General features: G+C 60.7%; 7 protein-coding genes and 1 non-coding gene across 8 annotated transcripts; 5 read left to right on the plus strand and 3 right to left on the minus strand.

The window, feature by feature from the left end:
- Window positions 1-1,333: 1,333 nt before the first annotated feature.
- D7B24_004045 (uncharacterized protein) lies at window positions 1,334-7,118 on the plus strand (the record flags this gene model as incomplete). Its single annotated transcript, XM_028638223.1, has 3 exons — window positions 1,334-1,501; window positions 1,554-1,600; window positions 1,673-7,118. The coding sequence occupies 3 exons, from the start codon at window positions 1,334-1,336 to the stop codon at window positions 7,116-7,118; spliced, it is 5,661 nt and encodes a 1,886-aa protein (XP_028490413.1).
- A 980-nt stretch (window positions 7,119-8,098) lies between these two features.
- UBXN7 (UBX domain-containing protein 7) lies at window positions 8,099-9,940 on the plus strand (the record flags this gene model as incomplete). Its single annotated transcript, XM_028638224.1, has 2 exons — window positions 8,099-8,696; window positions 8,796-9,940. 2 exons carry the CDS (start codon window positions 8,099-8,101, stop codon window positions 9,938-9,940), a joined length of 1,743 nt encoding a protein of 580 aa, XP_028490414.1.
- A 1,555-nt stretch (window positions 9,941-11,495) lies between these two features.
- SPS1 (putative protein serine/threonine kinase) lies at window positions 11,496-14,036 on the plus strand (the record flags this gene model as incomplete). Its single annotated transcript, XM_028638225.1, has 4 exons — window positions 11,496-11,608; window positions 11,796-12,112; window positions 12,290-13,431; window positions 13,599-14,036. The coding sequence occupies 4 exons, from the start codon at window positions 11,496-11,498 to the stop codon at window positions 14,034-14,036; spliced, it is 2,010 nt and encodes a 669-aa protein (XP_028490415.1).
- A 504-nt stretch (window positions 14,037-14,540) lies between these two features.
- On the plus strand, window positions 14,541-16,238 carry D7B24_004048 (uncharacterized protein; the record flags this gene model as incomplete). The annotated part of the gene is made up of 1 exon (XM_028638226.1): window positions 14,541-16,238. The coding sequence occupies one exon, from the start codon at window positions 14,541-14,543 to the stop codon at window positions 16,236-16,238; it is 1,698 nt and encodes a 565-aa protein (XP_028490416.1).
- A 2,156-nt stretch (window positions 16,239-18,394) lies between these two features.
- Window positions 18,395-19,839, plus strand: IDH1 (isocitrate dehydrogenase (NAD(+)) idh1; the record flags this gene model as incomplete). Its single annotated transcript, XM_028638227.1, has 3 exons — window positions 18,395-18,427; window positions 18,634-19,664; window positions 19,755-19,839. 3 exons carry the CDS (start codon window positions 18,395-18,397, stop codon window positions 19,837-19,839), a joined length of 1,149 nt encoding a protein of 382 aa, XP_028490417.1.
- Window positions 19,840-20,836: 997 nt separating this feature from the next.
- Window positions 20,837-20,908, minus strand: D7B24_004050. The gene has a single exon. It is a non-coding gene; the product is annotated as a tRNA-Glu (tRNA).
- A 321-nt stretch (window positions 20,909-21,229) lies between these two features.
- D7B24_004051 (uncharacterized protein) lies at window positions 21,230-22,573 on the minus strand (the record flags this gene model as incomplete). The annotated part of the gene is made up of 3 exons (XM_028638228.1): window positions 21,230-21,816; window positions 21,875-22,349; window positions 22,484-22,573. The coding sequence occupies 3 exons, from the start codon at window positions 22,571-22,573 to the stop codon at window positions 21,230-21,232; spliced, it is 1,152 nt and encodes a 383-aa protein (XP_028490418.1).
- A 502-nt stretch (window positions 22,574-23,075) lies between these two features.
- D7B24_004052 (uncharacterized protein) lies at window positions 23,076-24,965 on the minus strand (the record flags this gene model as incomplete). The annotated part of the gene is made up of 1 exon (XM_028638229.1): window positions 23,076-24,965. One exon carries the CDS (start codon window positions 24,963-24,965, stop codon window positions 23,076-23,078), a length of 1,890 nt encoding a protein of 629 aa, XP_028490419.1.
- Window positions 24,966-25,051: the final 86 nt, after the last annotated feature.

Genomic DNA, 25,051 nt, shown 5'->3' on the forward strand with positions numbered 1-25,051 from the left:
ATCTGTGGCACTTCGGTGCCTTTCTTTTCAGTTGATGAGCATCATGTGAAGAGGATGTCGACGGTATATGCCGTACGAGTCTGTATCCTACGCCCTAGTCTTCCTCTCGAACAGGCGGGTGTCTAGGACATGCGGCCAGACCGAGCAGATCTAGGCTTGCGATGATGCAGTCCCCAGACTACCGAGCTGGGATACCTTACCCAGATTCATGTGTCCGACGCATTTGGTTGGTCCACTTAGCAGGTAACCGATAGACAGCTGGAGCCAACTCCAATATTGCATGTAAGTCGGCCCAGATGATCGTGATGCTTCTTCAAACATGACGGGGTTGTGAGTTTGTCACCCGATATTCTTCGCAATCGGGCGGTCGCGCTGCTGCTCTCTCATCACCCGCCGAAGAAAGGGGGAGATGGAGGAAGCCATAGACTCCTCGGTTTGGTACCAAGTCTGGCATCATAGTCTCTGTAAACCAGAAGAAAACCTTTCTCAGAGCAAGCGTTGATAACAGAGCTCCGGAGATTTCTCTCGCAATCCGTGCTTCGTGCGTAAAACTCGGATCACCGTAGTGTTCTTGAAGTTGATTGGCCTCACACATCAAATTGAAGAAACTGTATCGGCGAACGATGCGTTAGATGAACCGTTCTCTTGAATCAGTTGACGTTTTATTTCATTCTGGGCTGGGCACCATCTCGACGATTCACTTGGTGATGCGCAAGCTTGGAAAGACACGTGACTGGGTCTGGTCAGCTTAGGTCATCAGGCAGGTGTACATGTAGTGTAAGTACGCATCGGTCGTGCCTGGGCCAGGCGCGCTAAACCATTCACGGACCGCCTGGCACTTCACTCGTCCGTCGAAGCTCGTGGACCTCCTGTTTGCTGAATCATCATCATTCTCCCATGGGAACGTCGCAGTAGGTTGACGTGGGCTAGTTGCTGGCTGATCGAGGCGATTTCCATATCCCCATATCTCCAGATCGCCATTATTGCGTCTGCTTTTCTTGACACAAACCACGGTAGATAGCGGCCTCTTTTCTATACTTGCGAATGCTTGTCGACCTTGTCCTCCCCAAAAATCCACACCTCCCTCAGCAGCCGGGCAACCCCTCACCAAACATTGCATCTCAAGTTGACCAGACTCATCCATCGCTGATACCCCCATTTCGTCCACTGGCTGCATTGAAGCATCTTCTTCGGCACACGATCACTTTTGACGCAACGGCAACCTCCATAGAGCAGATTTCGCATCTTCAGTCTGGCATTCCCCGCACCTCTGACGCCCCAACGTTCATACCCCTCTTGACACATAGCCCTTGGGGCCGGCTCAGCCTACAAGATGGCATCTGAGTCACCGGAAGCGCGAGAGCTGCGATCTCTGAATGTCATGAAAGATGCCATTGTCAGAGGAGCAAACAATGAGAAGAAGCTAGAGCAGGCCCTCCAGAAGCACCTCGCTCCCTTCGTGGCCATGGGCGGCAGCAAGTCTGCCAAAACGCGTGTTGATGTAAGCCCTCATCCAGAAGCAATGCAGCTTGCCACACTCATACCCGGACTAGGTCATTCGATTCGCCCAGTCGATAAAGAATCTCATCGGCCGCTCTCAGTAAGTCAGGGAACCCGTGACCTTGTCACTGCCCTCCTGTCGTTTTGGGAAGAGTCCTAACGCCAGTCTCAGAATCATCCTTCCCGTTGGCGCCCTCATCGCCCAATACAAAAAGCCTGATGCATCGCCCATCGTGCGCCAGCTGGCCTCCACCTTCATCACGCTCGGCGTAGACCGGATGGACGACTACGATCGGTCCCAACTCATCAAAGACATAGCAACTGGCATATCTGCTCTGTCTTCAGCTTCCTCGGCGTCTTTGATCCTGAGGGTCCTCCTACGTATCATCCCAACCGTCAAAATCCCCTCCCGCGGAAGCCAAGAGGATGGCTCCTTTCGGTCTTCGATTGGCCTTTCGGCCAGCAAGGACGCCAACTGGGTGGCGTCATGGATGGGCAAGGTGCTCCTGTTGAAGCTGCCCAACTTTGGCGCCAGCGATAAGCTGACGAGGGATGAGGGCATCGCCAAGCTTGCCCCCTTCAACAAGGCTCTGCTCAAAGATGAGCTTGACTTCCTGTGCCCGGAGTGGCGCGACGGCAAATGGGTTCAGCCGTATGACGATCTTCCCAATCTTCGCAGGAAGATTGCCCAGCTCCTCGCCAGCGGGGCCTTCACAGACCGCGAGAAGCTTATCCCCGCCATCTTCGCCGCCAGCAACACCGACAGTCGCGTCTCCGAGCTGGGCGATGACATTCTTAAACGCACCACCGTCTCTTTTGACGATGCCGCTCTGGCCAGGGATCTCTTCAGCGCTCATGGTCGCATGACGGCGCCCTACCGCACTCGGATTCTCGGCCTCCTATCGAAGTCCCCCGTTTCAACCTCCATGGAAAAGGAGATCGCCACGCTTGTTGACCTCGACTCTGGCATCAATTGTCCAGAGCCTCTCCAGCCTGTGTCCAACCTGGAGCGGATCAAACTTCACCGTGCACTCTTCGTCTACATCGCATTCATTGCGCTACACGGCCCCTCGCAGGGCGACTTTGCCATGGGTTCTTCTATTCTCGGAAAGATTCGCGGATATGTCGAGTCAAGGGGCTGGCCGGTCCCTCATGACGAGGTAGCGGCGTCCGCCAACAATGCTGCCTCGGCATCTAACGCTGAGCTCCGAGGACAGGCATACGAGGTGATCGGTCTTCTCGCCAAGGCAACCAAGATGAATTTGCGCGAGGCCTTCGGCCTCGCCCAGTGGCTATTTCAGTCCCTTTCTGAGGATCCCACACCGGAGGTAGCGTTCAACATCGAGTCGGCCTTATCCAGCATGCTGCGTCATTTTAACCCCGACAAGGTCGACCGGGGCGAACTGGCAGCCGTCCAGCTGGGCCCGATGCTTTACAAATATCTTACTCTACCTGATGGCGCTGCCTCTGTCCGGAGCGCTCGGTCAGTGGCCGTCAAATGGGCCAATTCATGCTTCCCGTTCAGCGACCCAGATGCAAGATGGACCTCGATTATTGCTATTGCTGGAAAGCGAGATGAAAGCCACGACGTTGTCGAAGAGGGGAAAAGGGGACTGGATCCCTGGGCCTATCGTGTGCAATCAGTCTCCGAGATCCCCGATTGGGTTACCCTTTTGAAGGTGTTCTTCTACCCTGGCAACGACCACGGAAACCTAGCGCAGACGATGACCCTGGATCCACAAGGCGCGCTGCCAGTCGTTGGGGGAGAGCCTGCGGCATTGGGCAGATTCGAGGGAGAGCACATCCACGCCTTCAGCGTTGCAGTCAAGTTTGTCAAGCAGATGCTTCTGCTTACAGCCCTCCCGGCCCTGAACCGGACCCCTGATTGGGCCGCACAACTTGATCTCGCCATGTCGGTCGATGTGAAGACTCGCGGGCTGGTACGAGAGTATCTCGGTCGTGCTAGTAAAACAGACGTGGCCCTGTTCCTCAAGGCATGTCTGGACGGAGCACTCTCGAGGCGTACCAAGGGCCTCGACGCTGTTATCGAGGAGAGTCTGCGTTGTTTCGTTGATGTCGGTTCTCTGGCGACGTCCGGCGAGCTTGAGTGGCTAGCGGCTTTTGCGGCTGATGTGTTTCCTCTGACCGCCTCGCACAACAAAGACATTCGCAGGCTTGCAGCTCAGGCGCTTGGAATTCTCGGCGGGCATCCGACCAACACTGATTCAGCCCGTTACCCTGCCCTCAGCCAGCGTTTGCTAACGGATTGCACCATCAAAATGCAGGAACGCATCGCCAGTTGGGAGACGGCCTTTGGGTCCGATGCGTACGCTGTGGAGGGCAGCGTCCTGGCTCTCGGCCACCTGTATTCGCGAGTCACGTTCTACGGCGAAGAGTCTAAACCCGACTCTTGGCTTCCCCGAAAGCTCTTGAACAAGGAGAGCGAGTCGGGCGATCTCCAGAATGCAGCCATGGAAGCTTTTGGGCAGTTGTGGTCCGCCCGTCAGGACGTCCCCGTTTCGGGTTCCGACTTGAGCCCCGACTCTGTCATTGAGGCGCTGCGTGCCAAGGCCGAAAGTGGCAACGAGAAGGCGATCTTTGCGCTCGGCCGCCTGGCGATCGGGCTGGAAGACGAGGTGTGGGCTGATGTCCCCCGTTCGGAGCGCTCCCCAGAGCGCTCGAATCCCCTTGAATCCGTTCCGGGCGACTCGGGTCTCGCCTTTCCCGACAAGAAGACCGATAATCTAGACAATATTCTTCGTGTTCTCTACAGCCTCGAGACGAAGCGAGAGACGGAGATTCATTTCACCATTGGCGAGGCCATCACTGCCGCCGTCGGTGGTTGGGATTCGGAAGCAGTCTCGCTACAGATGGATGTTGATCACAAGCCGGGCACGTGGCAGATTGGTGCGCGTGAGAAACGCCTACAGCTGGTTCTCATGAAGCTCTTCAAGGACTGTCGCGATACGGCTCCCTTCCGCCTCAAGGCCGCGGGCATCTGGCTGTTCTGCATTATCCAGCACCTGGGACATCTGCCCCTCGTTCGTCAGTACTCGCGCCAGGCGCAAGCTGCGTTTATGCGTCTGCTGAATGCGCGTGACGAGCTCGTCCAAGAGACTGCGTCGCGCGGCTTGTCTCTGTTGCACGACCGCGGAAATGCGCAGGAGCGCGAGGATCTTGTCAAGGACCTTGTCAACGCGTTCACCGGAGACAGCACCCAGCTCAAGGTTGAAGGCGACACGGAGCTGTTCGAGCCTGGCGCCCTTCCCACGGGCGAAGGAAAGTCAGTCACGTCTTACAAGGACATCATTGCGCTCGCCAACGAGGTCGGCGACCAGAGTCTCGTTTACAAGTTCATGAGCCTCGCGAGCAATGCTGCGACATGGTCTACGCGATCGGCTTTCGGGCGCTTCGGCCTCAGTAGCATCCTCACTGATGCCACCGTGGATCCTCGCATTTATCCCAAGCTCTATCGCTACCGGTTCGATCCCAACAAGAATGTTCGCGCGTCCATGGAGGAGATTTGGAAGTCTTTGGTCAAAGACCCGAACGAGGCTATCCAGAAACACTTTGATGCTATCATGTCTGATCTTCTGAAGTGCGTCCTCGGTAAGGAGTGGCGAACTCGACAGGCCAGCGCGGCTGCCATTTCTGAGATCATCGGCGGTCAGCCTTTCAAGAAGTATGAGCAATACTATGAGCAAATCTGGACTGCAGCCCTCAAGGTCCTCGACGATGTCAAGTCGTCTGTCCGTGAGGTCGCGCTCAAGCTTTGCATGGGCCTCACCAGCACCATCGTTCGCCTGCTCGAGGATGGTAGCTCTGTCGACACGGCACGGGTCATGCTAGGTCAAGCTCTGCGGTTCCTGCTGTCGTCGAGCGGCCTCGAGAGCAACGTCGACGAGGTCAAGGGGTTCTCCCTCAAGACCATCATGGACGTGACCAAGAAAGGGGGCAAGGCGCTGAAGCCGTACGTCGCCGAGATCATCCCCCACCTACTCAACCTGCACAGCACCGTCGAACCGGAGCAGATCAACTTTGCGTACCAGCGGCTGCAAGAGGACAAGCGTGGACAGCTCGATAAGATGCGTGCTTCCTTTGTCAACACGTCGCCCATTACTGAAGCCATCGACAACTGCCTGCGCCAGGTCGACGACGAAATCATGACACAACTTGTGCCCAACATTGAGCAGACGGTCAAGTCGGCCATTGGCATGCAGACCAAGATTGGCTGCGCCCGACTGTTCACAGATATGGTCATGCGCCACCGGCATGAAATCGAACCATATGCTTCCAAGTTCCTGCAGATGATGGAGAAGCAGGTGCTCGACCGCAACGACGAGGTCAGCCAGGCGTATGCCAAGGCATCTGCCTATCTGATGCGCGTCGCTCCCGAGGCATCCAAAGACCGGTTCATCACCAAGGCCATCGATCTGTACTTTGACGCCGAGGACGACGGCCGTCGTCAAAAGGTCTCCAACGTCATTCTCGCGCTATCGACGGCGTCGCCCGACATTTTTAACGAGCTCGAGAGCCGTCTCTTGCCGTTTGCGTTCATGGCGTCTCACGACACGGACGAGTGGGTCAAGAAGGCGTTCACGAAGGTGTGGGATGCGCACGCCGGTAGCTCCCGCACGGTAGCGCGCTATGTCGAGGAGATTGTGGCCTTTGTCAGGCGTGGCCTTGACGCGCCGCGGTGGGTGCTTCAGCACAGCGGCGCGTTTACGATTGCGTCCATGATCAAGGACGTTGTCGCGGCGAGTGATGCCAACGGCCAGATCAGCGACGCCAATCTGAAGCTCATCTGGCCCGTCCTCGACAAGGCGCTCGCGCTCAAGACATTCACCCACAAGGAGAAGCTTCTCGCGTCGTTCCCCATCTTTGTGGGCCACGGCAAGAAGCTCTGGCAAGACGACGCCGGCATTGCGGCGCAGATGAAGAAGATTGCGCTGCGCGAGGCCAAGCGCAACAACGACGCGTACCGCGTGCACGCGTTCACGTACCTGTGGAAGTTTGCCGAGGTGCGCGACGACCTGGATCTCCTCGACGACATTTTCGCCATTGTCAAGCCGTTCCTCGACGAGGTCAACGACGAGGACAGGATGGACGTCGACAGCGAGGACAAGGCCACGGCGACGGCCAAAAACGGGCTCGAGGCCGTGGCGCGCGGGTACAACCGCCCGCAGCTTCAGCAGGACTCGTACGGCGTGCTCGACAAGATGATAAGGCTGCTCAGGCCGTACCTCGGCAGCGCGCAGTTCGCCGTCATGAAGCGCGAGGTCTGGTACGAGTGCGTGCGGGACGTGGTGCGGGCTGCGGTACCGGGCTCGGGCTCGTCCTCGTCGACGGCGGCGTCTGAGGCTGACAAGGCCGTCGCCACGACGTATCTGCTGTCGCTCGATATGGACCAGGTCGACGTCGGGACAGAGGCGCAGCGGAACATGCGGGCGCAGGCCATGGGGGCCGTGTTTGCGGCCAAGGGCAGCGGTGTGTTTGGCGCGGCGCCCGAGGGTGCGGAGAAGGCGCAGCTCGTGGCCATGGTGGAGAACGCGCTCGGCATGGAGCGATCACTGGAGGTGCAGGCTCAGCTGAAGACCATTCTGTCGGAGATGAAGTGAGCGTGCGTGTAGGGAGGAAGGTGGATTATCCTGAAGGTTCCAGAGGTCTAGAAGTATAATGTGTGAGTAGAACTGATGACGAAACGAGCTGTCGATACGAGCTGTAGAGACGTTTTTAAGCTTTATCCCTTCACACTGCACAGCATTCGGCAGAGGTCTTAATGGTGTTGGTTATATACCAGGTAGGCGCTGGTCTGGTGGGCATGCGAGAATGCGTGCGGGGAGGGCATGCCCGACATGGTAACAGTATCAAAGGGGGAGTACGCCCGCTGTATGCATCATCAAGAACTTGACAAGAATTTGATGAAGAGTGGTTTGGTACGAGCAGCAGCCGTTTGGGTGCCTCGGTATCTGCCTTGGTAGATGATTATGGCAAGTAGGAGGCACGAGGCACGAGGCACAAGGCTGATGTAGGACCACAGTGCCAAATCACATGATCCCCACGGTACGGAGCATCAGATGGGCCGGTACCCTTCCCCCCCCCCCTTGGGCCTTTTACTCCCTCCCCACTGGCGCCTTTTGTACCTTTTCGTGTCCCGCGGTTGCGTCACAGGTCTGGCGCCTTCCATCAGACAGGCCTTCAGTACCTAACCTACCTTTCCTACCACACACCTGCTCCGACGCAAACGACGACGAGGCAAATCCAGTCGAGCGTTGGCCAGTTGTTTCTCGCATCGTTGCGCCTCTTTGATCCATCTTGCCTCACTGGAACGACATCTGTATCCCCTCTCTCTCTCGACGACCCTGGATTCCCCCCTCCCTCACATCGCTTGTGGGGCACCGTGGTGAGCCCTACAGTTCAGACCGCAGAACGGCAGACGAGCATCTCGCCCGCGCACCTTGTTGTCCACGGCCTTTTCCCTTTTCCAACCAGAGACAAGAACCGTCAAACGTCATTGCGGGTGCTTTCACCACGTCTTCGTCCTTCACACACACACACACCTCTTGCTCCACAGAGCCTCTTGTTCCACAGAGACACCATGGACGACGACATTTCGAGCTTCGCCGCCATCACCAACGCCGACCCCGAGGTCGCGCGTGGCTTCCTCGAAATGTCTGGCGGCAACCTCGAGGCCGCCATCCAGCTCTTCTTCGAGAACCCCGACATTCAGAGGAGCTTTGGCGTCGCCGGCACCGCCTCCTCGGCCGCCGCCCCCGCCGTGCCATCAAGCACCCGCCCCACCGGCTCTGGCCGCCAGGACCAGCCCATCCAGATTGACAGCGACGATGATCACGACGATACGAACATGCTCGATGACGACGACGACGACGACGGCTACAACATACATGGTGGTGGTGGCAGCAGCAGCGGGCACGCCCAGGCGGTCGCCGTGGCGCGCAGTGCGCAGGAGGAGGAGGATGCCGCCATGGCCAAGAGGCTGCAGGAGGAGCTCTACGGTAGCGGCGCCGGCGCCTCTGGCGGCGGCGCGGCGCTCGACGATGTGCGTTCGCCGATTCGGGCCACCACCGAGACGCTCGTTGCGCCTTCATTTGGCGGCGGCATGACGGATGCCGAGGAGGCCGACATGGCGGCGCTGCTGCAGCAGGAACGACAGCGCGCGGCCGCGAGGGCTCGAGGTACGCTCTCTCTCTCTCTCTCTCTCTCTCTCTCTGTCGGGACGACAGCCTCGAAGAGATGCCCTTGGAACTAACACCTTCTTTTTCTTTCTCTCGTAGGCGGCGCCAGGAATCCCTTTAACCACGACGCGAGCATCTGGGACGGCGACGGCCCGCACCGCTCGGCCGGCGGAAGCGGCGGCACGACGAGCGCCAGCGACGCGCGCGCGCAGCGGCTGGCGGACCTCTTCCGACCGCCGTACGACCTCATGTCGACGGCCGAGTGGGACGACGCGCGCGAGCAGGGCAAGGAGGACAAGAAGTGGCTGCTCGTGAACCTCCAGGACAACAGCATCTTCCAGTGCCAGACGCTCAACCGCGACGTGTGGAAGGACGCCGCCGTGCAGCGGCTCGTGCGGGAGAGCTTCATCTTCCTCCAGTACGCCAAGAACTCGTTCGACGCGCAGCAGTACGTGACGTTTTACTTTCCCGGCGCCAGCCACGAGAACGCCGACAACTTCCCGCACGTCGCCATTGTCGACCCGCGCACGGGCGAGCAGGTCAAGGTGTGGAGCGGCGTGCCGTTCCCGAGCGCCGACGACTTCCACGCGCAGCTCGCCGAGTTTCTCGACCGCTACAGCCTCGACGCCAGCAAGAAGAACCCCGTCGCCAAGGACACGGCGAAGCGGCCCAAGGTCATCGACGTCGACCGCATGACCGAGGACGAGATGCTCGAGATGGCGCTGCAGAACAGCATGAACACGTCGGGCGGCGCCGCAGCCGGCGCAGGGGCAGGAGGAAGCGGCAGCGGCACGGCCAGCGGCACGGCCAGTGGCACCGCCAGCACGCCGAGGTCCAACGTTGTCGACCCCGACGCGCTCACGAAGGAGGCGGCAGCAGCAGCAGCGGCAACGGAAGCAGCGGCCACAGACGCAGAGGGGCACGGCACAGCAGCAGCGAGCGGCTTCGCGCGCATCGCCAGCGACAAGCCGCATACGGAGCCAGCCAACGACCCCAAGACGACAACGCGCATCCAGTTCCGGCTGCCGACGGGCGGGCGCGTGATCCGGCGGTTCAACGTCGACGACCCCGTGCGGCGCATCTTCGAGTGGCTCAAGGCCGAGCCGCTCGAGGGCAAGGCGGGCGTCGACTTTGAGCTCAAGCAGATGCCGCAGGGCCAGGACCTGCTGCATCGCGCCGACCAGACGATCCTCGAGGCCGGGCTGAAGCAGGGCACGGTCATGGTGGAGTTTCTCGAGGAGTAGGTTTTTTTGTTTCTCGTTTCTTCACACACACATCTCGGCGTCTTCGTCTCTTTTTTTATTCACTTTTTTGCTACTGGCATGACGACCAAGGGACTGGCAACGTTGTTTCGCAACGGACGTGGGCACGACGATCATAGACTAGGCTCGCCAAAGGGATGAGCCTAACGGCAATGGATGTTTGTTTTGTTTGTTGTGCTGGCTTGCCCTGCTTCGGTTGACGTTACGACAAGATGCAGGCCGGCCTCCCTGTTTTCTCTCGCATCATGCGTGGTGGCGAGGAGATGGTGGGGCACACGGCTGAGAGAGAGAGGCTGTTGAGCCAAGGCAGAGGGAGGCGAGGCAAGACAGCCGTGCCAAGATGAGCAGTGACGGACGAATAGAGGAGGAGGAGGGCAGCACAAATGAGCCGCACGAATGGAGCCGCACGAATGAGCCTTGCTACGTATGTGATCGTGTCGGAGCGAGGTCCGTCGCCGAAGACGGGGCTTTCGCTGCGAGGAAGGGATCGTAGTAGAGGCCGAGAAGGACGGTTCCTACGAGACGTTGGATGAGGGACTCGGCATCGAGCATCTCTGCTGAAGACGTGAGGCCAGGGACCAGGCTGTGAGGGCATCTCTGAGGGACCAGGCTGAGAGGGGAGGTGCGTTGGAACGCGCCGGATGCATTAGGGGTGTGCAGCGCTGGGTGCCAGGTCTAGGTACTAGGGGCCAGGGCCTTTGGTAGGGGCCAGGGCCTTAGGTAGGTACCTACATGTAGGTAGGGGCCAGGGGCGTAGGACATCCAAAACAACAACATTGCCATCCTCGTCGCGCCCGTCCCCACCCCCCACCTGAACCTCTCCTCCTTGCATCCAGCCGCTCTCGCCCGAATTGACCTGACGTCGTGTCTCTGCGCCCATTGCCTCGACGACGTGGTTGTTGCCTTTTCTCTGCTCTTTTTCTCTGGTCCTTTTCTTTGGCCCTTTCCCAGGCCCTCCTTCTAGCCCTCCTTCGGCTTGCTGTACAAAGAGAGCCGCTCGACGAAGACCACATACAGTTCGAGTAGCAGCCTACACAGCACACAGCACACAGCACCCCTCCAAAACAACACAGACCCAAAGCCCGACCCAAAAAGGGCCGCCCCGCCATCAACCTCCTTTGGCTACCTACCTACCTACTCCTCGCTCTCGCTTCAACCCCCCCTCCCCTCCCTGCATTCTGACGGCCGCGAACCCGAAACCTCCCCCTTCGCCTCGACGAACAAAGACGCGCGCGCACCCCACGACGCTCCTCCCCGGCGCTACCGTTCTCTGCTTCCTCTGCTGGCCAATTGCCGTACGCGGGGTGGCCTTCTCTCGCTCGCCGCCGGAACAGGGCAACGAAGCGACTGCGACGACTGGTCTAACGACGACTGTTGACGACTGACCCAACGACGACTGCCGACGACTGGTCCGACGACGACTGCCGACGACTGACCCAACGACCTGCTCGATACCACCGTAGCCCCTCTCCCCCTCCCACCGATCGGTCACAGACACGTGCCGCCCCCATCGATCGGTCACAGACACGCGCCCGCCATGGGGGACAGAGACAGGGACGCCGACGAGCGCAACGAGGCCCTCGACCCGGAGCTCCTCTACACCAAGGAGTTCTGCATCGGCGGCGGGAGCTTTGGCAAGGTCTACAAGGGGTGAGTTTCTGTCGCGGCCTCTGCCTTGGCCTGCTTTGGCCATGCCCCTACCTCGTGCCATGGCCTCTGCCTTGGCCTGCTTGATGCCCATGCCCATCCCTTGGAGCTTCATCATCCATGCCCACCCTTGGAGCTTCATCATCCATGCCATGCCCATGCCTGACTCAGCCGCTGACACGCCCCCCAGCGTCGACAAGCGCACCGGCCAGGCCGTCGCCATCAAGATCATCGACATTGAGAGCGCCGAGGACGAGGTCGAGGACATCATCCAGGAGATCGCCATCCTGTCCGAGCTGCAGTCGCCCTACGTCACCAAGTACTATGGCTCCTACGCAAAGGGCGCCGAGCTGTGGATCGTCATGGAGTTCTGCTCCGGCGGCAGCTGCGCCGACCTCATGAAGCCCGGCCTCATCGGCGAGGAGTACATCGCCATCATCGCGCGCGAGCTGCTGCTCGGCCTCGACTATCTGCACTCGGACAAGAAGCTGCACCGCGACGTCAAGGGTATCTTCCTCCCCTCTCCTCCCTCTTCTCTCCTCTCCTCTCCGCTCCTCTCCTCTCCTCTTCTCTCCTGTCCTCTCCTTTGCTCTTCTCTCCTCTCCTCTGCTCTTCTCTCCTCTCCTCTCCTCTCCTCTCCTCTGCTCTTCTCCTCTCCTCTCTTGCCGAGACTGACACCTGCAGCCGCCAACGTCCTCCTCTCCTCCAACGGCCTCGTCAAGCTCGCCGACTTTGGCGTCTCCGGCCAGCTCTCCGCCACCATGACCAAGAAGAACACCTTTGTCGGCACCCCCTTCTGGATGGCCCCCGAGGTCATCAAGCAGTCCGGCTACGACCACAAGGCCGACGTCTGGTCCCTCGGCATCACCGCCCTCGAGCTCGCCCTCGGCGAACCCCCCTACGCCGACATTCACCCCATGAAGGTCCTCTTCCTCATCCCCAAAAACCCGCCGCCCCGCCTCGAGGGCAACTTCACCAAGGCCTTCAAAGACTTTGTCGAGCTGTGCCTGCAGCGCGACCCCAAAGAGAGGCCCTCGGCGCGGGACCTCCTCAAGCACGCCTTCATCCGCCGCGCCAAGAAGACGACCTACCTCACCGAGCTCATCGAGCGCCACAGCCGCTGGGCCGCCACCCACAAGGGCGACGACGACGACAGCCTGCACGGCGAGGACGAGTACTACGAGAGGGAGCGCGTCGACGAGGACATGTGGGACTTCGGCACCGTCCGCCTCGTCGGCGACAGGGGCGGCCTCGTCGCCCGCCCGGGCCTCCTCAACGCCATGGACGAATCCGCCACCAACGCCCGCGCCCGCCCGCTCGACGCCGACTACGGCGAACGGCCACGCGAGCACAGCCCCACCAAGGCCCGCGACTTTGCCCAGAACGCCCAGATGGCCGCCGACACCCTGAAGCCCGCCAACGCCGCCACCTCGCGCCAGACGTCGCCGCACAGGAAACCCGTCACGGGCGGCTCGACGACGCCCCAGTCGCCCGCCAAGGTGCCGCTGCCCGTGTCACCAGAGAAGACGACGCGCGGACCCGAGACGCCGCGGCCGTCCTCGAAACCCATGGCGCCGCTACCCATCGGCCAGTCGTCGCCCGACTATGACCGTGAACTGCAGTACCAGCTGCAGAAGGACATGGGCATGCTGAACCTCGGGCCCGCCATCCAACACGACAACCAGGCCACACCGAAGCCGCCGCCCCACCAACAGCTCTTCCACTCTCAACTACAGCAGCAGCAGCAGCAGCAACCCGTCTCACGGCCGACTTCGAAGCTCGGCAACATCAGCCTGCCCGAGATTCCCCCGTTCCGCGGTGGTGGCGTGACGGCGCACCCCCGCCCCAGCTGCAGCCCCTCGACAGGGTAGCCAGCCAGCCCGGCAGCCGGCAGCCCTCCTCGTCCGCAGCCGGTTCAGCAGCAACAGCAGCAGCAACAGCAGCAGCAGCATCCTCCTCGGGCCCATTGCCCCAACCGCTTCTCCTGCCCAAGACGACGCCGCTCGGGTCGCCGGCCCTGGCCACCAAGTCGCCGGGCCTCGCCTCCAAGGCGCAGCCCCTCGAGGTCACGACACCGTCGTCCTTCCCGTCGCCGGCGCCGGCGAGCCCCAACGGCGAGCTCGACGCGCTCAATGACGTCATCTTCCCGGCGCTCGAGGAGGCGCTCAAGCGGCGGCAGATCCGGCTGCAGCAGGCGCACCGCCCGCCGTCGGCCGGCCAGGTGACGCCCCGGCAGCAGCGGGCCGAGGCGGCGCACGAGAAGCTGCGCAAGCTCGTCTACAAGCTCGCGCACGTGTGCAAGGAGATTGACCACTACGACAAGGCCGAGCCCGTTGGCATGGGCCGCGACGTCGGCACCTTTCTCGAGGGCCTGCTCGAGGAGATACTCGTGCGCGTCGAGCCGCTGGACGAGGACGAGCTGCAGGTGTAGTCAGACGGTGAGGGCATGGGAAGCAGCGGCAGCGGCAGCAGCAGCAACAGCAGCTAAGCAGCAGCAGCAAGTAACGCGACACGACGTCATGGGTATCATGCGAGGACAGGGGCGGCATCGAAGCATTTAACATCTTGATTGGGCTCACTTTTGGCATGGCACGCGGCAGGCAAGGCAAGGCATAGCATGGCCGCCATGGGGTTTCGGCTGTTTGTTTGGGTGTTTGGGTTTGGAGGAGGGCCGATGGGACACGGGCAGACAGACGGGCGGGCGGCGAGGGATCGAGCTTTGGCGTGTAGCAAGTATACCCCGGCCTTTTTCTGCGAAAAATAGACATTTCGGAGCGTAGCCTGTGCTATCTTGATATGATCCGGGTTGGGACCCCAAACTTGACAAGAGGCTGGACGTGTCGCACGTCGCTCGGAAGGTTTGCCGATGTGCCGATGTGCGAGGCTTCGGACTTGTCGCCGATCGTTGCGGCTCTCCGACGACGGACGACCCCTCATGCTGAGGACTCCCACATCAACTCACTTTGTCTTCCAGAGGGATACGTGGAGGAGGGCATACAGGCTACGATCACACTTGACCATCGCAGCAACATGTTCATCTAGGGACACACTCGACTCAATTCATGACGGCAACGACTCCTTCAACGACAGCAACCAGACTCTGACATACAACGCAGCCGCCATGGCCGCGCACCCCGTCCTCGACCTCGACACAACACTCGCCTCGCTCCCACCTCCCATCACGCAAGATATCCGCGCCCAGGTGCAAGCCCAGCTGCGCGGGCCCTCATCGCAGGTCCCCCTCCTCGTCGCTCTCGATGACGACCCGACAGGCACCCAGACCTGCCACGACGTCAACGTCCTCACCGTCTGGGATGTGCCGACCCTGACGGCCGAGTTCAGACTGACACGGCGCGGCAGCGGCTTCTTCGTGCTCACAAACTCGCGCGCCCTGCACCCGGCCCCGGCCCGCGCCCTCCTCGTCGAGATTTGCACCAACCTGCGGGCCGCCTCGTCCGCGACCGTCCTTCCCTTTGAGATTGTGCTGCGCGGCGACTCGACGCTACGCGGCCATTTCCCGCTCGAAGCCGAGGCCGCCACCGCCGCCCTCGGCCCCTTTAACGCCTGGCTGCTGTGCCCCTTCTTCCTCCAGGGCGGCCGCTACACCGTGGACAACGTGCACTACGTCGCCGAGGGGGCGCGCCTCGTGCCCGCCGCCCAGACGCCGTTTGCCGCCGACGCCACCTTTGGCTACGCGAGCTCCGACCTGCGCGACTACGTCGCCGAGAAGACGGCCGGCGCCGTCCCCGCCGCCGCCGTGCAGAGCATCACCCTGCAGACCATCCGCGAGGGCGGGCCCGACGCCGTGCTGGCGCAGCTCCTGGCGCTCGAACGCGGCGCGACACCAGCTGCCGTCGTCGTCGTCAACGCGGCCGCCGAGTCGGATGTCGACGTTGTCGTCGCGGCGCTGCTGCGCGCTGCGTCGACAGACACCGGCGGTGCGCAGGCCGGCCACAGGCCGCGACGCTTTCTCTACCGCACGGGCGCCGCGTTCGTGTCGGCGCGGCTCGGCATCAAGCCCATCGCGCCCATCACGGCGGCGCAGCTCCAGCTGGGGGACCCGGACGCCGCGTCTTCGTCGTCTGTCGCCGCCGCCGGCGGCCTCATCATGGCCGGATCCTACGTGCCCAAGACGACGAAGCAGCTCGAACACCTCCAGCGCGACGCCGGCGCCGCGCTCACGACCGTCCAGGTCGACGTCGCGGCGCTGCTCGCGTCGGCGGCGTCGCGGTGTCAGGAGACGGCGCGCGTCGTGGCGGCGGCCGAGGCATCGGTGGCGGGCGGGCGCGACACGCTCGTCATGACGTCGCGGGGGCTGGTCGTCGGCGCCGACGAGGCCGCGAGCCTCGACATTGGGGCCGTCGTCGCTTCGGCGCTCGTCGACGTGCTGCGCGGGCTCGCGACGCGGCCGCGGTACGTCGTGGCCAAGGGCGGCATCACGAGCTCGGACATGGCGGGCAGGGGGCTCGGCATGCGGCGGGCGCGCGTCGTCGGGCAGGCGGCGGCCGGGGGGCCGCTGTGGCGGGGCGTCGAGGGCGGCGGCAAGTGGCCGGGCGTGCCGTTTGTCGTGTTTCCGGGCAACGTTGGCGGTGACGAGACGCTGGCGGAGGTGGTCAGGGGGTGGAGGGCGTAGTGTGGGTTCGCTCGCCTGGTGGTGTTGGATGTGCGGGTTCGTGGGGTCGTGCCTACGATACCATGACGGAGTAGTTTCACTCATCGGGCTAGAAATGGAGCCCCAGTGCAGACATGGAGGCCGTTTTTGGAGCGGCGTCTGCGAATCTGGTGGTTTTGCCCATGAAGGGAGCGACAGGATTTGCGTACCAGCGAATCGACCAGTGGCCTTTCAATCCTTCCCTTCCTTAGACTGTTGTGCCGATGCGCCGTTTCTTTACTCTGCTGTTATGAAGACTGCCCGATTATACTCGTGCATATATCATGAGCTTTTGCCGTTAGCATCGCGCTTGTTTCCAAACCATCAGTCTCTGTCAGGAGGCCGATGCAGAGCCACCGAGTAGGCTACTTAGGAGCCAGATACCGAGAGAACGTATACATGTGGACTGCAGAGGCTAGAACTTCGATATTCTCTCCCCTACCTAGGATCTATTGCCTGTGGACCTAGTATGGAAGACCTCTTGACTCTGCTCAAGCCCATGCTCTGACAGTCATCTGAGCCGATATGTGAGATATGAAATATAGGTCCAGGTCAACTTTTATAGGCTGCGGCGCGGTCTCGCTATAGAGCCTCTTCACATGCTCCTGACTTGGAAGAGAGCTCTGACGAGATGATGATTCGTATACAAGCATTCACTCTTGGAAAACCATGCATGAGCATCGTGACGAATTTTGACTCAGCATGAGATTTTCTACGGAAAACTTCGCACTGGTTTCTCGACGAATAAGGACGGGCAGCAATTTCTGCGGGGTCTTTCATTGAGTAGACAAATTAATATCTTGCTCTAACTACAAGACACTAGTCTTCTTCATGAGAAGTCTCTTTTGACGCTTAGCCCTGTTCTCTGTAGGTCCTATGTTGATTGTAGGTGCCCGTCGCCACCCCGCAGGCTCTCAAGGGTCTTGTAGTACATTTAGCCGTCTGATTTTGAGAGTACGCTGTGATGGTTTGACCGACCTCTATTGGTGTCCCAGCGTTCGACGAAACATGCATTCCCCGTTCCTCTCCTATGACGGGCCTCTTTCTGGGGCTGGATATAGCAACGAATGAGGGAAAGCTTGTAGAGAGTAGAATAATCTATAACCCGTCCCGAAGTACTCCTCAGCGCTATGCCCTCCATTCTAGCCGTCTTCCCGGCTTTTGTACATTGCTCCTTCAAGGTTACTCGGTTCTCCCCTTTGACTCGTATGTCCGCTCGCACCCAACTGATGGGTGTTCCAGAAGCATGCTGACATCAATGGGCAGACGAGTAAGGGAACCAGTGCGATAGAACCACAATCACGATTCAATGGTTGTCCACAGAAATCAATGTTGGTCAGTGAGATGGAGGTGTCAGTCACATCTACCAGGGGTGGGCGTGACCGTGGAGGGCATGATGTTCTGCTGCTGGAGATTGGTCGAGAAGTGGGAATAAAACGCTGAACCACCAAGAGGACTCAGGGACGTAGATGAGATGGACTATTGGTGATGACTCGAAGTATAGGCGAGCCATGCAGGCCGATCCTGATTTTTGACCGATGAGGTGAACCATTTGACCGATGAGGTGAACCAACAAGGTTGACTATTGCGTTCTTCAGACAAGACGAAGGGAATACTGTGCAACGAGTGATGGTCGATGATCTCGCGTCGGGGAATCATGAGTGCCTACACACACGTAGGAAATACATGTTGACATCGTGCACGTATTCCTTCGTCTTGTCGGAAGAACAATGCTCAATATTGCTCGTCATAGTGCAGAGCTTCACTTCGACAAGGCTGATAGCATTGTGAAGAAAGACCCGCTCGGCAAAGTCGGCGACGGGTGAACATCGGATCGCATGGCTCGGAAGCCGAGCTCGCAGGCGGGGTCGGCCGAGAGGGCGTCGCACCAATGGCAGGCGCGCGCCGGCTACCGCTGGGGCTTCGGTCCAGTGCTTTTGCGGCATTTCAGCCTTTCTACAGGTTCCAACTTGACCCGATCCAATCCACTCTTTTTTGTTTCTCTTCGTCCCGTTCCCGAAACCAGCCTGCCTGCCACCTCGACTTCGACTTCGACTTCGACCTCGACCTTGACCACGACCTCTTGCTCTCGCGACACACCTCCCTACGCAGTCGAGAAAACCATCACATCCGTCACAATGCTGTCTCGAGGATCCGCCACCACCGCGCAGGTACGTGCTGCTCCCTCTCCCGCCGCTCAATTGGCTCGTGTGCTCGTCGGTCCCTCGCTCGCTCGTAGACCGAGGCGGGGAGCAAAGCCGAAGATGCTGCCAGCAAAAGCTTCGATCGCAGGACACGACGCGGCACTGCTACCGTGCCATCAACAAAGCCCTCATGCTGATGCTGATGCTGATGCTGATGCTGACCTGCCCTCCAGCTCCTGCGCTCCGCCACCGCCGGCCCCATCATCCCCGGCGGCGCCCGCGCTGCCTACGCGACCATCCAGTCCGACATCTTCAAGCCCACCAAGTTTGGCGGCAAGTACACCGTCACCCTCATCCCCGGTGATGGTATCGGTGCCGAGGTCGCCGAGAGCGTCAAGACCATCTTCAAGGCCGACAACGTCCCCGTCGAGTGGGAGCAGGTCGACGTGACCGGTGTCGACGCCTCGTCGGGCCGCACCGAGGACCTCTTCCGCGAGTCCGTCTCCTCCCTCCGCCGCAACAAGCTCGGCCTCAAGGGCATCCTGCACACCCCCATCTCGCGCTCCGGCCACCAGTCCTTCAACGTCGCCATGCGCCAGGAGCTCGACATTTACGCCTCCATCTGCCTCATCAAGAACATCCCCGGCTACCAGACCCGCCACAACAACGTCGATCTCTGCATCATCCGTGAGAACACCGAGGGCGAGTACTCGGGCCTCGAGCACCAGTCCGTCCCCGGCGTCGTCGAGTCGCTCAAGATCATCACGCGCGCCAAGTCGGAGCGCATCGCCAAGTTTGCCTTTAACTTTGCCCTCGCCAACTCGCGCAAGAAGGTCACCTGCATCCACAAGGCCAACATCATGAAGCTCGCCGACGGCCTCTTCCGCTCCACCTTCCACCAGGTCGCCAAGGAGTACCCCAGCCTCGAGGTCAACGACATGATCGTCGACAACGCCTCCATGCAGGCCGTCGGCCGCCCCCAGCAGTTCGACGTCATGGTCATGCCCAACCTCTACGGCGGCATCCTGTCCAACATTGGCGCTGCCCTCGTCGGCGGCCCCGGCATCGTCCCCGGCTGCAACATGGGCCGCGACGTCGCCGTCTTCGAGCCCGGCTGCCGTCACGTCGGTCTCGACATCAAGGGCAAGGACCAGGCCAACCCCACCGCCCTCATCCTGTCCGGCTCCATGCTCCTGCGCCACCTCGGCCTCGACGACCACGCCAACCGCATCTCCCAGGCCGTCTACGCCGTCATTGCTGACGGGTAAGTTCTCCTCTCTGTGCAAGGTCGCAGCAAAAAAAAAAAAAAAAAAAAAGAAACGAAAAAAAACGGTTGTACTGACAATTCCAACAGCAAGGTCCGCACCCGCGACATGGGCGGTGAGTCCACCACCCACGAGTTCACCCGCGCCATCCTCGACAAGATGGAGACCCTCTAAACGGGACATGGTTCCGACCCGCCCTTTCGGTCCCCCTCTCCCTCCCGGCGGCCCCCTTTCTCCCTCCCTAAAACGAATCCTGCACCCATGATACCTCTCGCCCTCCCCGACCCCTATTTTTAAACCATCGACCTGCTTCATACCCCCTCCGTCATACTCCCTCCGCCAATCAAAAAGAATTATCTCTCTCTCTCTCTCTCTCTCTCTCTCTCTCTCTCTCTTCCTCGGTTGTGATGGAAACTTCGAAGCAACGCGCGACAGACATGGGGAGACTCGCTCTCCTGACCCGAGGACGGACGAGATCGCTTGCAGGACGACGAAAAAGAGAGACACGCAACAGGCGCTACGTCTTTGTGTCTCTCTGTGTGTATGTGTGTGCGTGGTGCGCCAGGGAAGAGGGATCGATGCAACGCCCTCGTGTGTCCCTCCCCAACACCCTACCTGGATAGATTGGCGCGCGCGTGTGTGGCGTGGGAGCGCGGCGGGGGCGGGGACGCGGGAGATTGTAGTTGTATCACACTCTCTCTGTCTCTGTCTTGTCTGTGTACGTAGCATAGGAGTCACGCAATGCATATATGACTTTTTCCCTTTCAGACTGGAAGCTCGCGTGTGCCCTGTTGGAGTGCGGAGGAGGCTACATGATGGCTCGCGTTTTTTGACGTGCGAGGGGCATGGCTGCTGCTGGGCTGTACGTCAAGCTCAAGTAATAGGGGCGCGGACTCGATGGGCATGACTGGCTTCTCTGTGAACATCTCAGGGTATCGACAGACCACGATGACAAGGTGATGCATCACCTAAGTCCCAAGCATGACGATTGAACTTGACGATGGCCTGTCTGTGTTGGTCATTTAAATTAAGCCCTTTAACCGCTTAGCACCGCTTCAAGACCAAGATCGCGGCACCTAACAGACGCACAAGTGTATGATTCATGCAGCCTCACCGAGGTCACCACTCTCGGACTACCACAAACACCATGGCCCGTTCATGCAGCAAAAGCTTCCCACACCGAGGATCGAACTCGGGGCTACGGATTGAGAGTCCGTAATGTTGGCCACTACACCATATGGGACTGGCAACGGTTAGAATGTCAGCCTACAAGAGCGGGAGGAGCTGGCAGGAGGGGCAAAGATGGAGGAAGGAGACAAGGGGGAAGGGGTGAGGGGAAGGAAGGAGAAGATGGAGGCAGGAAGCAGGAGGAGATGGAAGAAAGGGAAGGAGGCCAGGGGCAGCACGGCAGGAAGGCAGGAGCGAGGGACCTGTGACACAGGCACAAACACTGAGGTGCCTTACCTTGGGATTCTTTAGGAGCACCAGTCACAAAACTTTCCTTCCTCCCAAGTTGCCCATAACTGTCACACTCCATCCTACGAACATGCTGGTATCATCCACCTCATCCACCTCCATCGATCATCGTCGGCTCGACAACCCACGTCCGGTGCTCGGCATCCAGCAGCTCATACGTCCGAATCTTGATACTGTCCGCCCACCGGTTCAGCCACCACTGCCGCGGCAGCTTCTTCGGCAGCATGCAGAAGTAACTGAAAATGACGAGCGCCTCCTGACGGGGCGTCTCCTCTCGGAGCATCGGCAGGAAGTCCTCAATCACGTTGCCGACCCAGATAAACAGGTCGATCGACCCCTCGAGCAACTCGTCTTTCTCGACGTAAAACAGACCGAACGACTGGTGCAGCGCGTGCACCGCCTTGTCGTAGACGGCGCGGACGTCGGTGGGGATGTGAGTGGCGGCCGCGAGCCGCGCGCGCAGCGGGTCGAGGTACGGGTGCGTGTACGTCTTCTGCGTCAGCGTCCACCGGAAGATGGCGACGCGGATGAGAGGATAGAGAGGGCTCGTGGGATGGTGGCCCGAGTTGCTGACACCGCCGAGATGGCGCGTGCCTGTGAAGAGCAGGATCCAGTCTGGCCCCTGGCTGGTGGTCCCAAGAAGAACATCGCCGGGATCGCGTGAGTTGGACATGGCTGCACCATTAGCGAGAAGTCTCCAACGCACACAGCGCAACAGCAGGCAGGGACGTACCATAAAACATGGTCAGGATGGAGAAGAGGAAGAGGTCGTCCGCCAGCTGTTGATCGCCGGCCCGCGATACCTGTTCGACACTCGTCACGACGGCGGCGACGCCGCGCGTGGCCACTTCGTGATGCCGCACCGACCTCTCGAGCAGCTCGGCCTCCCGCGACGGACAGACGTACGCCATGTGCAGCGCCGCCAGCGACAGCATGCTGCGCATGACGTAGTCGCAACGGAACCCGATTTTGGGCACGTTGATCTGCCAGAACTTGTTGACCGTCGGGTTGCGTGTCAGCGTCGTGCACGTCTCGGTGCTCCAATGGAACATGAGCTCAAGGTCCAACATGTCGAGCTCCATCTCGGGCTCGGACGTTGGCGGCTCTGGCTCTGGCTCGGGCTCTGCCGGCGCCGAGAACGCAGTATCTGAGTCGCAAAGGACGCCATACTTGAGGCATTGTGTACACTCGGGCTTCTTTTCGTCGCACTGATGAATCAATCTTGGTGAGAAGACGAAGCCCAAAAATCAAGGGGTGGTGGCTGAGATGACTCGGCGTCTGATCCGACATGCGGGGCCGTCGGGAAAAGAGCGTGCGAGAGCTTCGTTGTGGACAGACTGACCTTGACCTTTCTGGCTTTGCAATTCTTGCACCCCGTACGGACCTTCTTGTGCGATCGTCGCGCTGAGTGGCGTGAACGCCGTTCATCCATGCTCCGTCAACGGAAAAGGCAGCCGGGCAGAGCGCAGGTGCATCAGGGCCTGCGTGCAGCATGCCTACCCTTCGATACAAAGAGGATGGAAATGGATGGTGGTGTGCCTGCCTTGCTAGCTGGCTGTGCCTCGCGGATGGCGTCCAGACGGACATTGATATGCACCCCAGCGGCTCAGGCCCCGGCACCTTGCGGCCTGGTAGTGGCTAAATGCCTCGTACTCGCGCCGCGTGCGAGACGGCTGTGTGATTGGCCTCGGTGCGATGATCCGGCTGGGGTGTCCCCGGTTGAGCAGCGGCCAACAGGAGCCAACTCACGACGGCTACACGGGTACCTCATCAATCATCATGACAACTGTTCACCATGGTAAGGATGACCGCCGACAGAAGCTTGTTGGCTTGCTGGTAGGATTAAAGTAAATCAAATTTGAAAAAACTCTTTCGGATCCGCCTTGGCCGAGGACGGCCTCGTATCGTTCAGGCGTCATCTAGGAACGCGAGTATCAAGAGTCACGCCCGCTTACGCAACCTGCCAAACGGCAGATGTTTCCCCAGTCATCAACTCCAAGCGTTAGCTGCTTCGTGACCTGTCTTCCCAGCTCATCCGGCGCATGCCTGACGTATGTCGCCACGACAGCGCGCTTGCCCACGTGCCACTCGCCTCCCATCCAGAACCACCGCGCCTCGGCCGGGATGAACCCATTGGCATCCCGTGCTGCCTCTTCCATGACCACAGCTCCGAGCTTGCCGACAATCATGGCTTGCGCATCGAACCCGCTGTCGCGCCACGGGATCCGCCCCACAGCGTGCGCGGCGCGCGTCCGTACAGCCCGGTCCCGACAGCTGCGCAGCGCGAAGAAGAGGGGCGACGCGACGCCCTCGCCGAGCGTCAGGCTCGGATTTCCACCTGTGCCATCTTTGTCGTCACCGGAAAAGAGCTCGAGCGTCTCCGTGACGATCTCGTCAAACTCGGCCGTGAAGGCGTCAAAGGCTAGGTCGGTCGGGTCATGGCAGCAGCAAAAGTGCACGTACAGGACCAGCCAGTAGAGGCGCACGACGCGCAGCTCCTTGCGGGCCGCAACGTCGAGGGCCGGAAGACGCCGTGCGTACTCGCGTAGCACGGGGGTCCAGCGGTGCAGCTGGGCGAGGAAGACCTTTTGCTTGGCGCGGATGGCGGCCCTGTAACGCGCGCCGGGGCCGGTGCCGGTGCCGTACGGGTCCAGACGGGGCACGTAGGTCGCCTTGCTGATGAAGACGATGCTAAAGGTGAAGAAGCGGCCCCAGTAGGCCATGAGCTTGGCCATGGAGTCGTGGCCCGGCTGGGGCAGGCGCGCGTCGTCGGGCACGCACTTGAGCTGGTAGAGCTGGCCGTCCTGACGGGCGAGCTGGTTGGAGTAGTCGAGCATGACGGCGAGGCAGGGCAGGTTGTGCTCAATGTCGTCGAGATCTTCCTCCTTCTCCTTGTGGCCCGGCGCGCTCTGCTCCAGGTTGCCCTCGTACAGCGTGATGGAGCTCCGGAGGAGGGCGAGGCCGCAGTTGAGAAGCGTCTTGGCGCCTTCGTTGTTGCCCTGCATGAACTCGTAGACGATGAGGATGAGGGTCATGAGGTGGACGCACCGCGGCGAGAGGGTTGTCGGATCCTGGAAGCTCTTGCGAAAGCCGGCGACGGCCTTGAGGTGGTGGCGCAGGGCGTGCTTGTGGTGCTCGTTGACGATCTGCTTGTGCGTCCAGGGGGTCAGCACCGAGGGTCGGCCCCCACGCAAGGGCGCATCGTTGGCCGAGGCGGGCACTTCTGCTACGGCCATGGTCAGGGCGCCGACGGCCAGGATGCAGTGGCGTATGCAGTCGTCCCGCATGCCGGCTTCGAGGACGATGCGCGACCACAGGTCCTTGTACCGGTACCCCGCCAGGTGCGGGACCAAACGGTGCCGAAACAGGTCGTAGTAGACAACGTCGAGTCCCTCGAGCAGCGGCACGGCCAGAAAGGAGGGCGGCATGCCCGCTCGAGGGCGGATCGGGCGGTGGTAGTGGCGTTGGTGTGCGCCCTTCGGCTGGCTGGCCTCCTCGCTGGACGAATGGCAAGGGCGGCCGGCGGTGGTGGTCGAGGCTACCGTTTCATTTTGGGGGAAGTACCCGTCACATTCGACGTCGGCCTTGTGACAGCGGGCACACGTGGGTTTCCGCTCGTCACATTTGACGCGGCGGATCTTGCAGGTCAGACATCCCGTGCGGACCTTGGGCCTGCTCGCGCGTTTCTTTTTGAGGGGAGGCGCGGGCAAGGGAGGGGCGCGCGGGTCGATCTCCTTGAAGAGGGGCGGCGGCCTCGGTGGTCGTGGTCTCAGCAGGGGCGCGGGGGGCCTCGCGAGCGCCGAGAGTTTGTTATTCTCGGGCATCACGGACGCGGCGTTCTCTCGCCGCAGAGGCTCTCGATGCAGAGTCTCTTGTCGCAGAGGCTCTCGATGCAGAGGCTCTCGATGCA

Source organism: Verticillium nonalfalfae (assembly GCF_003724135.2).
Source record: "Verticillium nonalfalfae strain VnAa140/NRRL 66861 chromosome Unknown scaffold_222, whole genome shotgun sequence".
Lineage (NCBI taxonomy): Eukaryota > Fungi > Ascomycota > Sordariomycetes > Glomerellales > Plectosphaerellaceae > Verticillium > Verticillium nonalfalfae.